The sequence below is a fragment of the Palaemon carinicauda genome, chromosome 44 (assembly GCF_036898095.1).
Source record: "Palaemon carinicauda isolate YSFRI2023 chromosome 44, ASM3689809v2, whole genome shotgun sequence".
Lineage (NCBI taxonomy): Eukaryota > Metazoa > Arthropoda > Malacostraca > Decapoda > Palaemonidae > Palaemon > Palaemon carinicauda.
The window spans coordinates 40,794,347-40,807,402 of record NC_090768.1 but is presented as its reverse complement, the minus strand read 5'-3'; the positions used below and the strand labels follow the sequence as shown (position 1 = coordinate 40,807,402).

General features: G+C 43.8%; 1 protein-coding gene across 2 annotated transcripts in view; it reads right to left on the bottom strand.

The window, feature by feature from the left end:
* LOC137634530 (RNA-binding protein 48-like) overlaps window positions 1–13,056 on the bottom strand; it is a 55,243-nt gene that overhangs the window by 40,413 nt on the left and 1,774 nt on the right. The window contains exon 2 of one of the 2 annotated variants that reach the window (XM_068366980.1): window positions 2,014–3,527. The exons of the other annotated variant lie outside the window; for it this stretch is intronic. Within the exon in view, the coding sequence (XP_068223081.1) occupies window positions 2,643–3,524 (882 nt within the window). The 5' untranslated portion in view covers window positions 3,525–3,527 and the 3' untranslated portion in view covers window positions 2,014–2,642. Of the gene's footprint in view, window positions 1–2,013; window positions 3,528–13,056 lie in introns of those variants that run through there. 2 annotated transcript variants of the gene reach the window in all.

The following is a 13,056-nucleotide window of genomic DNA, read 5'->3' as shown; positions in this document are numbered from 1 at the left end:
AGTGACACACTGAACGTCCACAACCACCTCCGAGAGTCGCTTAACGTCAACGTGCGACTGGCAACCCACACTGGGTCGCACCGGTGGAGGAACCATCTCAACTGGCGGACGTGAGGTGGATACCTCAGCGTCAACAGGGCGTACAACCAACCGGTGGGAAGGTTGTTGGCTAGAAGGTTCTTCTCCGTAAAAAATCCTCTATCCAGGACTAAGCTTGGACTGCATGTCTTGCAACAAAGCCCAAGGTCTATGGGAGCAGGTGTGGCAACAGACGGGGTTAGCGACTGAAGCGGAACCATGTACCATCCCTGGAAGCATGTTATGCTTTAATTAAAGTCCATAGGAGGCTAAGCAGCTTAAGGCTCCTCTCCAAATGACAGAGTCCTCAAGGGAATATCAGAAGGAGGGAGAACAGCACTTTCTCATCTACAGGAACCATGTCCGAGAAAAGCTAGGTTATCTCAGTGAGGGTTTCACTGGTGCATAAGCAGCAGACCAGAAGGCAACGATATGTAACTGCCTGACAGTCTGTGAACTGTCAAAAACTGAACTGTCAACCACAACAGATGCGTGAGGACATACAGCACTGGTGCATAGTAGCAGACCAGAAGGCAACGTCATGTAACTGCTTGACAGTCTGTGAGTTGGCAACAACCAAAGCTGTGTGGGGAAGCCTCAACTCCTGACTGACTAGTCTGCTGCGGGCGAGTGGCGGTAACCACAGTGTGTTGCGGAGGCTGACACACCGTGTCAAAACACGGCAGCTTGTGGTAGCTCACGCACGGCAACGGAGTGCTCCGTGTGTCTGTGGGAGTCAGCATGCGTCTGGCAGGGTCGACTGCGCATGGGTGGAGGAGCTCTCACAACAAGAGAGTGGGAGCAGGCAGCCATGCTGGGCGCACAACCGTGGCAGGCTGTAGGCCAACGGGTGCATCGTCAACCTTCTCCGCAGTCGGAGTGTGGGAGCTGGCAACAACAAAAGCGGAGTGCTGGTGCATGGGAGGGACTGCCGTGGGTTGCGGAGCATGCCGCATTGCGTCAAAACACGGCAGCTCTACAGCACCTTCCCACTGCTGATGCGGTAGCTCACGCATGTCAACGGAGGGTGCAGCATGAACATGCGTCTGGCAGGGTCGACTGCGCATCGGTGGTGGAGCTCTCACAGGTGGAGTGTGGGAGCAGGCAGCCGCAGTATCTGCTGAGCGCACAACCGTGGCAGGTTGTAGGTTAACAGGTGCAGTGTCAACCTTCTCAGCACGATACTCCTGCATGAAGGAAGCAAGCTGAGACTGCGTAGTCTGCAGCATGGACCACTAGGGTCTACAAAAGACGGCAACAAACGGACTACTGTCCGTTGTGACTGAGGGTCTAAAACAGCTGGTGCGGCAACAGACGGAGTTACTGCCTGTTGCGGTACCACCTTGCCTCTCTTGGGAGGTGTGCAGTCGTCGGATGACTGCAGCGAGTCCGAACTGACCCAGTGGCTACACCTAGGCCGTTGGACTTATTAAGCAAAATTACCAAAAACCTAAACACACTTCCGTCTAAGGGAAGGGTCGGCCATTTAAAAGTGAAAGAGAGTCCATACTCTCTTCGAGTCCATACTCTCTTCGTCACCATAATTAAATCTATCCAAAACGAGTTCAAGTTTTGAAATGAAGATAAAACCCCTGCATAGCGAAAGCTCAAAACTGGAATAGTGTACTTCACCAAATCGTTGTGAAAACAAATCCAGTTAGGGACGGCGTATTTAGTAGGTCTTGCCTGTGGCACGACAGAGGGAAAATTGGTTCTTTGTTGACATCGAGTACTTGAGTACCTACTTGACAGATGGCGCTGTTGATGTACACCCCCACCTGTATAGCGATCGCTGGCGTATTCCTCCCGTAGGTTTTTTCTGTCGGGCAGCAGGGATGCAGCTATATGATCATCGGGTAAGTTTGATATTGAAAAACACGTTTTACATATTTTACAGTCAAACTTTAACCTACTTTAAATGAAACAATACATGTCTGAGAATTATTTATTTCTAGTTAAGCTCTTGGGTTGAAATCACAATGTTCAGTTATGTATAACAAGTTCTTTCCTGTAAATGCTCTTTTAAGTTAAGTATGGTAGTAAGTTACTATTGTAAATTTCAAGTATTTTACATAATAGAAAATCTCCCATAATCATATGAGATAAAACACTCGTAAATAATGATTGAGATACCATTCTAAAATATCTACTGGTATGTAATGTAACTAAATTTGGTAAAAGAGCATAGAAAAAAAATCACAAAAACTTATTTGCAAGGACCATACAGACTTGATAGAAATTTACAACACAGAAAATTCAAAATTGCATAAACAATAGAGAAAATGTGTATAAAAATAAAACATATTTAAAGGTGAACATTCAATCTCAACTTCATCCTTTTCAACTGTTGACAGGTCATCATAAGCAAGTCAGTTGTAAGTTGAGGACTTTCTTGGTAAGAAATTTACCAATGTTTGTGAACATTTAGCTTTAATGCCAAAATATTATTACAAAACATTTATGTAATAGATTTTTTTTAAATAATCACAGCCAAGCAAATATACATTTCGTTAAATGAATTAAATCAGGGCTTTAGTTGAAAATCCTAAAATGAAAATACATTTTCAAATCTTCTCTTTACTGGAATATGATAAAATTTTTGTATTTTTGAAGATTTTTATTTTCTTTCTCCTTGGAGGGTCCATTGAACTGACGCTTGGTTTAGCTGTTGCCTGCGGTATATGCGAGTTGGTCCCCATTTCATTAGAGGGGACTATACTAATTTCTTTGGAATTTTCACATGATGTAAATTTATCATTATTATGCATACTGTTCATATTCCCTAACACGTTACAAGAAACAGTTTCATCAGACAACTCTGAGGGCATTTCAGTTACATTTGCACTTTGAGGGGCTGCAACTTTACTTGCTTTATCTGTCTCAAAATACTTCTGATATATGCAAGACACATCTTCTTTCAACTTGGATAAGTAGCGTTTTGTCGCAGCCCTACGTATCTGTACGTTATCCATCTGCTTTGTTTTATTAATTTCACTGGCATTCAGCTTGTACCTGGTCAAGGCCGCTATGCTCTTCCGGCGATCTGACAACTTTTCTCTTGTGTCTTCCAAAGTTTCAAGTTCTGGTGCATAACATACATGCAACACTCCTCCATAAAATGATTTTCCATCTAACTTCACCTTTGCAAATCTTGCTTTCTTAATACTTTTGTACTTCACAAGATAAGCTTCTTCAAATTCCTTTTGAGGATAATCAGGAAGAGCTTTAAATACTTCTATATCTCCATATCTGAGGCATAATCTTTCTAGTTCCTCAACAATCTTAATGGCAGGAACCCCAGTAATAATTAGGTATCTAGACTCATCATTAACAGTGTAAACTTTGACGGATGTTAACTTTCTCCCTTGGCGGTATTTAGCTCTGGTATAGCAAAATTCAAGTTGATCATGGTGAGGAAGCTTTTCCACAGCATCAAGGTGGCTCATGTCCTGTAATACCGAAATTTGACTCACTACACAAAAACAAACACTGATAAAGAGAAAATAAAACTTATCCAGAATAGTGCATAATTGAAATGTACCTACTGGCAAAAATATACTAAAAAACTAATACCCTGATATATAAATATATGTTTCCAATTGTTAAAGATAAACCCATTAACCATGCATTGCCTTAATACCATGGAAATTAGGTGCTATGAATATCTTTTGATATTACAGATTGATGGAGCTTTGGTGGTTGCTCCCTTCAACTATTTATTTATTCTTCGTGGTCTGGAATCTAAAGTATTTTTCATGTTGAATGTAAAATGTTATTTTGATTATAAAATAAATTTTTGAATATACTTACCCGGTGATTATATAGCTGCAACTCTGTTGCTCGACAGAAAACTCTATGGTAAAACTCGCCAGCGATCGCTACACAGGTTGCGGGTGTGCCCAACAGCGCCATCTGTCGACCAGATACCCAGTTCTCAGTGTAAACAAAGACTCAATTTTCTCCTCGTCCCACTGCGTCTCTATTGGGGAGGAAGGGAGGGTCATTTAATTTATAATCACCGGGTAAGTATATTCAAAAATTTATTTTATAATCAAAATAACATTTTTCAATATTTAACTTAGCCGTTGATTATATAGCTGATTCACACCCAGGGGGGTGGGTAGAGACCAGCAATATAAGTTTACACTTTTATGAGCTAAGAGTTTTATTTCATTTTAGAAGTTATCAAAATAACAAAAAACAAAATAAATAGGTACCTGGTAAGGAAGTCGACTTAAACAATTACTCTGCCTTTTTAAGTACGTCTTCCTTACGGAGCCTCGCGATCCTCTTAGGATGCTGATCGACCCCTAGGATCTGAAGTATCAAGGGTTGCAACCCATACAACAGGACCTCATCAAAACCCTTAATCTAGGCGCTCTCAAGAAATGACTTTGACCACCCGCCAAATCAACCAGGATGCGAAAGGCTTCTTAGCCTTCCGGACAACCCAAAAACAACAATAAAAACATTTCAAGAGAAAGATTAAAAGGTTATGGAATTAGGGAATTGTAGTGGTTGAGCCCTCACCCACTACTGCACTCGCTGCTACGAATGGTCCCAGTGTGTAGCAGTCCTCGTAAAGAGACTGGACATCCTTTGGATAAAAAGACGCGAACACTGACTTGCTTCTCCAATAGGTTGCGTCCATTATACTTCGCAGAGATCTATTTTGTTTAAAGGCCACGGAAGTTGCGACAGCTCTAACTTCGTGTGTCCTTACCTTCAGCAATGCTTGGTCTTCCTCACTCAGATGGGAATGAGCTTCTCGTATTAACAGTCTGATAAAATAGGATAAAGCATTCTTTGACATAGGCAAAGATGGTTTCTTAATTGAACACCATAAAGCTTCAGAAAGGCCTCGTAAAGGTTTAGTTCGTTTTAAATAGAACTTAAGAGCTCTCACAGGGCATAAGACTCTTTCTAGTTCATTGTTTACCATATTCGATAAGCTGGGAATATCGAACGATTTCGGCCAAGGTCGAGAAGGCAGCTCGTTTTTGGCTAGAAAACCAAGTTGTAGTGAACAAGTAGCTTTTTCTGACGAAAATCCGATGTTCTTGCTGAAGGCATGAATCTCACTGACTCTTTTAGCTGTGGCTAAGCATACCAGGAAAAGAGTCTTTAAGGTGAGATCTTTCAGGGAGGCTGATTGTAGCGGCTCAAACCTGTCTGACATGAGGAATCTTAGTACCACGTCTAAATTCCAACCAGGTGTAACCAAACGACGCTCCTTCGTGGTCTCAAAAGACTTAAGGAGGTCCTGTAGATCTTTATTGTTGGAAAGATCTAAGCCTCTGTGATGGAAGACTGATGCCAACATGCTTCTGTAACCCTTGATAGTGGGAGCTGAAAGAGATCGCTCTTTCCCCAGATATAAGAGGAAGTCAGCTATTCGAGTTACAGAGGTACTGGTCGAGGATACAGATACTGACTTGCACCAGTTTCGGAAGACTTCCCACTTCGATTGGTAGACTCTAAGGGTGGATGTTCTCCTTGCTCTATCAATCGCCCTGGCTGCCTCCTTCGAAAAGCCTCTAGCTCTCGAGAGTCTTTCGATAGTCTGAAGGCAGTCAGACGAAGAGCGTGGAGGCTTTGGTGTACCTTCTTTACGTGTGGTTGACATAGAAGGTCCACCCTTAGAGGAAGAGTTCTGGGAACGTCTACTAGCCATCGAAGTACCACGGTGAACCATTCTCTCGCGGGCCAGAGGGGAGCAACTAGCGTCAACCTTGTCCCTTCGTGAGAGGCGAACTTCTGCAGTACCTTGTTGACAATCTTGAACGGTGGGAAGGCGTATAGATCTAGATGTGACCAATCTAGGAGAAAGGCATCAATATGAATCGCTGCTGGGTCCGGGATTGGTGAGCAATATATTGGGAGCCTCTTGGTCAACGAGGTTGCAAAGAGATCTATGGTTGGTTGGCCCCAAGTGGCCCAAAGTCTCTTGCATACATCCTTGTGGAGGGTCCATTCTGTTGGAATTACTTGCCCCTTCCGACTGAGACAATCTGCCATGACATTCAAGTTGCCTTGGATGAACCTCGTTACTAGCGATATGTTTTGACCTTTTGACCAGATGAGCAGGTCCCTTGCGATCTCGTACAACGTCAGTGAGTGGGTCCCTCCTTGCTTGGAGATGTACGCCAAAGCAGTGGTGTTGTCCGAGTTCACCTCCACCACTTTGCCTTGAAGGAGAGACTTGAAGCTTTTCAAGGCCAGATGTACTGCCAGTAGCTCCTTGCAGTTGATATGCATTGTCCTTTGACTCGAGTTCCATAGACCCGAACATTCCCGACCGTCTAATGTCGCGCCCCAGCCTACGTCCGATGCGTCCGAGAAGAGAACGTGGTTGGGAGTCTGAACAGCCAGGGGAAGACCCTCTCTTAGGCTGATACTGTCCTTCCACCAAGTCAGGCAAGACTTCATCTTCTCGGAAATGGGGATCGAGACCGCTTCTAGCGTCTTGTCCTTTTTCCAGTGAAATGCTAGGTGGTATTGAAGAGGACGGAGGTGTAGTCTTCCTAATGACACGAACTGTTCCAGGGATGATAGCGTCCCTATCAGACTCATCCACTTCCTGGCTGAACATTGTTCCTTCTTCAGCATGTTCTGGATGCATAACTGGGCTTGGCTTGTTCTGGGGGCCGACGGAAAAGCCCGAAAAGCTAGACTGTGAATCTCCATCCCTAAATACACGATAGTTTGGGATGGGACAAGTTGTGACTTTTCCATATTGACAAGGAGACCCAATTCCTTGGTCAGATCTAGAGTCCACTTTAGATCCTTCAGACAGCGACGACTGGAAGAAGCTCTGAGAAGCCAGTCGTCCAAATAGAGGGAGGCTCGGATGTCCGCTAAATGAAGGAATTTGGCTACATTCCTCATCAGCCTCGTAAACACAAGAGGAGCTGTGCTTAGGCCAAAGCACAGGGCTTGAAACTGGTAGACAACCTTTTCGAAAACGAATCTCAGAAAAGGTTGGGAGTCCGGGTGGATGGGGACATGGAAGTAGGCGTCCCTTAGGTCTAAAGAGACCATCCAGTCTTCCCTTCTGACCGCTGCTAAGACTGACTTCGTGGTCTCCATGGAGAACGTCTGCTTTGTGACAAAGACATTCAGAGCACTGACGTCTAGCACCGGCCTCCACCCTCCTGTCTTCTTTGACACCAAGAAGAGTCGGTTGTAGAATCCCGGAGATTGAAGGTCCGAGACTCTGACCACTGCTCCCTTCTCTAGTAAAAGAGACACTTCCCGTTTCAAGGCTCGTCTCTTGTCTTCCTCTCTGTACCTGGGAGAGAGATCGATGGGGGACGTTGCTAGAGGGGGTTTCCGTACAAAAGGGATCTTGTACCCCTCTCTGAGCAACTTCACAGATTGTGCATCTGCGCCTCTCTTTTCCCAGGTCTGCCAGAAGTTCTTGAGTCTGGCTCCCACTGCTGTCTGAAGAAGCTGGCAGTCAGACTCTGCCCTTAAAGGACTTGGTTCCTTTCTTCTTTCCTCGTTTCCCTTCGGCACGAGCACCTCCTCTGCTGGAGGCTCTGCCACGAAAGGGCGGAATAAAACGGGACGCTGGAGTGTCCATCCTTGGTCTAGCTGACAAGGTAGGCAAAGGGGTGGCTTTGCGAGCGGAGGACGCAACAAGATCGTGAGTGTCCTTCTGTATCAATGAAGCGGCAATTTCCTTAATCAGGTCTTCTGGAAATAGGCACTTGGAAAGAGGAGCAAACAGAAGCTCGGATCTCTGGCATGGTGTAACTCCAGCTGAAAGGAATGAGCATAGGTTTTCACGCTTCTTAAGGACTCCGGACACAAATGATGCAGCAAGCTCATTAGACCCATCACGTACGGCCTTGTCCATGCAGGACATAATGAGCAAGGAAGTCTCCTTCTCTGTCGGAGAGATCTTTCTGCTTAGAGCTCCTAGACACCAGTCTAAGAAGTTAAAAACTTCGAAGGCTCTAAAGATACCTTTCAAAAGGTGGTCCAGGTCCGAAGATGACCAACATATCTTTGAGCGTCTCATGGCAAGGCGGCGTGGAGAGTCTACAAGACTTGAGAAGTCGCCCTGGGCAGAGGCAGGAACTCCCAAGCCGAGAACTTCTCCCGTGGCATACCAGACGCTCGATCTAGAAGAGAGTCTAGCAGGGGGAAACGTAAAGGCTGTCTTCCCTAAACTCTTCTTGGACTGCAGCCATTCTCCTATCACCCGCAAAGCTCTCTTGGATGAGCGTGCGAGGACGAGTCTAGTAAAGGCAGGAGTGGTTGACGGCATGCCTAACACAAACTCTGACGGAGAAGAACGCGGAGCAACAGAAACAAACTGGTCCGGAAACATCTCTTTGAAAATGGCCAAAACTTTCCTAAAGTCCAAAGAGGGTTGCGTAGACTTAGGCTCGTCCAATTCTAAATGCGGTTCATCTATGTGTGCAGCAACATCATCATCAGAAAGTCCCTCATCCGATAACTGATGAGGGAACGGCAACGGAGTGGGTAACGGCTGGTTAGCTGAGTCCGGTCGCACGGGTGCATGCGTGACTGAGCCGGACGCAACGTCATGGAACTGCTACCCAGTCTGTGAGCTGGCAACAACCATAGCAGCGCGGGGACGCACAGCGTCTACTCCAGACTGTCTGGACTGATGTGGGTGAGCAGTGGCAACCACACTGGGTTGCGGAGGTTGACGCACCGCGTCAAAACAAAACAACTCTGACGGTTGTTGAACCTCACGAACGTCAACGGAGACCTCCGTGCGTCGCTGAACGTCAACATGCGGCTGGCAGATCACACTGGAACGCATGGGTGGCGGAACTCTCTCAACTGGTGTGCGTGAGAAGGTTACCTCAGCGTCCACAGGACGTACAACCGATCGTGTGGGAGGTTGTAGGCTAGGAGCTGCACTAGCTGGTGCGGCAGCAACCTTCTCCGCACGAAAGTCCTGCATAAGAGACGTTAGTTTAGACTGCATGTCTTGCAGTAGAGACCACTTAGGGTCTACAGGAGCAGGTGCGGCGACAGACGGTGTAATTGTCTGAAGCGGTACCGCTTTGCCTCTCTTAGGCGGTGAGCAGTCATCGGATGACGGCAGCGAGTCCGAACTGACCCAGTGGCTACAACTGGGCCGTTGGACTTGTGCGGAAGGGACCGACTTGCGTTTTAACGGTCGTGAGACCTTGGTCCAGGGTTTCTTGCGAGAAACACCTTCCGAAGACGAGATATAAATGGGCTCTCTCGTCTTAGTTAGGCAGGGGCGATCTTGGGTAGATACGCCCGATACCACGGAGGGAACGTCTGTTCGCTGATTAAAGCCTCTCGAACCTATTTGTCGTACGACATTGCTTCTCCCCTGGACTTGGGAGCTTGCAAGAGGTCCCGGACTAGGAGGACGACAGGCACGAACAGACGAACCCTCAAGCGCAACACTATCCACAACACTATCACTCGGCACTTTATCACTTCCCACTGCACTTTTGCACTTCAGCTCCTTCACATCCGCCATGAGCAGATTACGGTCACTAGCAAGGGACTCAACTCTCTCACCCAGAGCTTGGATGGCACGCATCATATCAGCCATCGAAGGTTCCTGAGTGCCAGGAGGGGGATTAGGAGCAACCACTACAGGGGAAGGAATAGGTTGTGGGGCATGAGGAGAGGAAATATCAATAGAACGAGAGGAACTTCTCCTAACTCTATCTCTCTCTAGCCTACGTGTATACTTTTGGAATTCGATAAAATCGAATTCCGAAAGCCCAACGCACTCCTCACACCGATCTTCCAATTGACAGGTTTTATCCCGACAATTGGAACAAACAGTGTGAGGGTCGATAGAAGCCTTCGGAAGACGCCTTGAACAGTCCCTAGCATTGCACTTCCTAAATTTGGGGACTTGAGAAGGGTCAGCCATTTTGAATTGGTCAAAGGGAAATTCAAAAAACTATCAATAAGTCATCAACAAAGAATCCGTTATCAAAAAGAGTTCAAGGATTTGTGTGAAGAGAAACCCTGCACAGCGAAAGCTCAGAACTAGAATAAAGTACTTCACCAATTAGTTGTGAAAAAACTCCAGTTTAGCAACAGCGAGTAAGTACGTCTTGTCGACACCTCGACAGAGAGAAAATTGAGTCTTTGTTTACACTGAGAACTGGGTATCTGGTCGACAGATGGCGCTGTTGGGCACACCCGCAACCTGTGTAGCGATCGCTGGCGAGTTTTACCGTAGAGTTTTCTGTCGAGCAACAGAGTTGCAGCTATATAATCACCGGCTAAGTTAAATATTGAAAAATATAAGATACTTTTGCTTGAGTGTCATACCTGATGAAAATATCAATTTGTGTTTCATAGTCTTTGTAAGGATTTATCAAAACAAATAGATGATAGTTTTGAGTCCTAAATGTTATACTGATAACGATACACAAGAATGCCAGGATTATAGAGATTTATTTCTGCACATCTTTTATATTAAAAATATGTAACATTTTTTTATTTGTATAACGAGGACTTTCTTCCATGTTCTTGGTAGGGCGACAGACTCCTTAATGACTGACTGTTTTGGTTGAGCCGTCTTTATGGAGACACACGCTGTTTGACATATTCATACCCTGAGGTCAGCTTAACGCCTGAGAGGGATGTGGCAGCGCTGTAAAATTTTTCAGCCACGTTTAAGAAGAAACGTGTAATTTTATTGTTATTAAAAGTAAAGAAATTACGAGGGCATTTAATAATCGCGAATATTTATTATTAATTAATTATATTTACATTTTTTTAACTTATGCTGCCTCCATACACCATACAACGTGATGGTAATATTTGATATGGCATCGCCGCTCCCGGCCCAAACCCAGCCTTGTTCGCCTTAAAGGATCCGATAGAGTATAGTGCAGTACACCCTTGAGTGAGGAAGCATTTGCCTAAATGCATCCACAAGCCATTTTGTTAATAAAACAAGCATAATTATCTATAATATGTATCCTTTCCCTAACAACCTAAGGTCATTTGAGACATAATGGAGTGATAAACTTATCACACATTAACAAGGGTTAGTTAGCAAAACTGGTAAGATGTCTAGAGACTAAGAATGGTGCCAGAGGGGAAGGAGCAAATTCCCCAACTGGGTAGGTTTCAGCATCTTGAATAGATTTGGATAAGATACAACCTATAAATAGCACTTCCAAACTTATGGACTACAGTTAATAGAGGTTGCTGTAGTTGCCTCTCCATCCAGTTAGTAATTTACTTGCCAGATAGGAACTAGCATTCTTTTATCCTATATTAAGCTAGCTAAGAATACAATTCACTCTTACAATTTTCCAAAATTTGAAGAAAAAAAAAATTACTTCCTACTGTTTGACTAGAAATCTCTTAACATTCTGAATCTATTGAATTTCTCGAGATCATAAAAAAAAAATAAACTTCTACGTATCTCAACAACCTTTTCAAAACTATAATTAATTCCATTATCAAATCATGTTAAATGTTTGAATTTTGATGTAAATTTAAGCTGAAATCTGATGTCGGAGTACACTGCACCAATGTCCTAAAGCAAATCTATTGAATGACATTGAACCCTGGGTTAGGTTAGGTTAGGTTAGGATTAGTTCCTCCTAATTTCTAATAAAACACTGAATTAACTTCAGATAAGTGTAAATTTGCTGCCGAAATAATAATTTTCAGAACAGTAGACTCTAAAAGCAAGGAGCCCTTAAATAACAACCTAAGACACAGTACTGTATAAGGGACTTTGCCTCCTTCCCCTACAAACCCCAAAACACCTACTGTACCTAAACTGACATTTGATGCCATACTATTACTCTTTGTATATTAAATCATCTCTGAACAGTACAGGGATAAAGACATATCATAAGAGGTTTATCATGGCTGAACTATAGTACAGGGTGATAATTACATGAAATCAAGAGAGGTTTATCACAGCTGAACTAAGGCACAAGGTGATAATTACATGAAATCAAAAGAGGTTTATTACAGCTGAACTATGGCACAAGGTGATAATTACATGAAATCAAGAGAGGTTTATCACAGCTGAACTAAGGCACAAGGTGATAATTACATGAAATCAAAAGAGGTTTATTACAGCTGAACTATGGCACAAGGTGATAATTACGAGAAATCAAAGGAGGTTTATCACAGCTGAACTAAGGCACAAGGTGATAATTGCAGGAAATCAAAACTGAAAAAATTGTAAAACACCTTTAATATGTTTACCCTTGCATCATTCAGATACTAGGAAATACAGTAGTAAGAGTAAAAGTACAGTATTCTAGGTCAATTCATTTACTATATGTGGAGGGTGTGGTAAGTAGCAATCTGAATATATCAATCTAATAAAAAGAAAAAAAAAATGAAATGGCGCACACAGATTGGCTCTGGTTAAGAAAAAGGGAAGGGTAGTGTGTAGGTAGTTGGGTTACCAAACTTTGTCCACCAAAATACTTGCCCACAAGGCTAATGTGGTACATTTGCCAGAACAGAAGATCAAGGAGATAATGCCATGGTGGAGCAAAGCCCAGTAGAAGAATGTAACTGGAGTTAGTTTGGTAGTTATACATACTTTACATGTAAATGCACTTGATTCAGTGTAGCTTACAACAGACTTGGTTAGGAAGAATCCCCATTTTCTTTGCAAGCGTGAGGCCTGGTAAGCCAACGATCTGTGCACGTACCAAATGGAAGTTTTATACCATTAAAATAAATCAAGGAAATTTGGGTTTTATTATATTTACGGACAGAAAAAGCTTCTCTACTAAAAGACAAGTGTTTCCCAAAGAAAAACGTTGGTTTCCTTTGAAAATTACACTTATTTCCACTGCAAATAAAAACTTGATTACCTACGAAATAATAATCAATGGGGTTAATGAGTGTAGCTCAGCATGTACAGCTTGACAGTACATAGGAGGTTACGTTTTTTTGGCAATGTATGTATGATAGCGGCCACCTCTATGTATGATGACGGATGACTAAGAA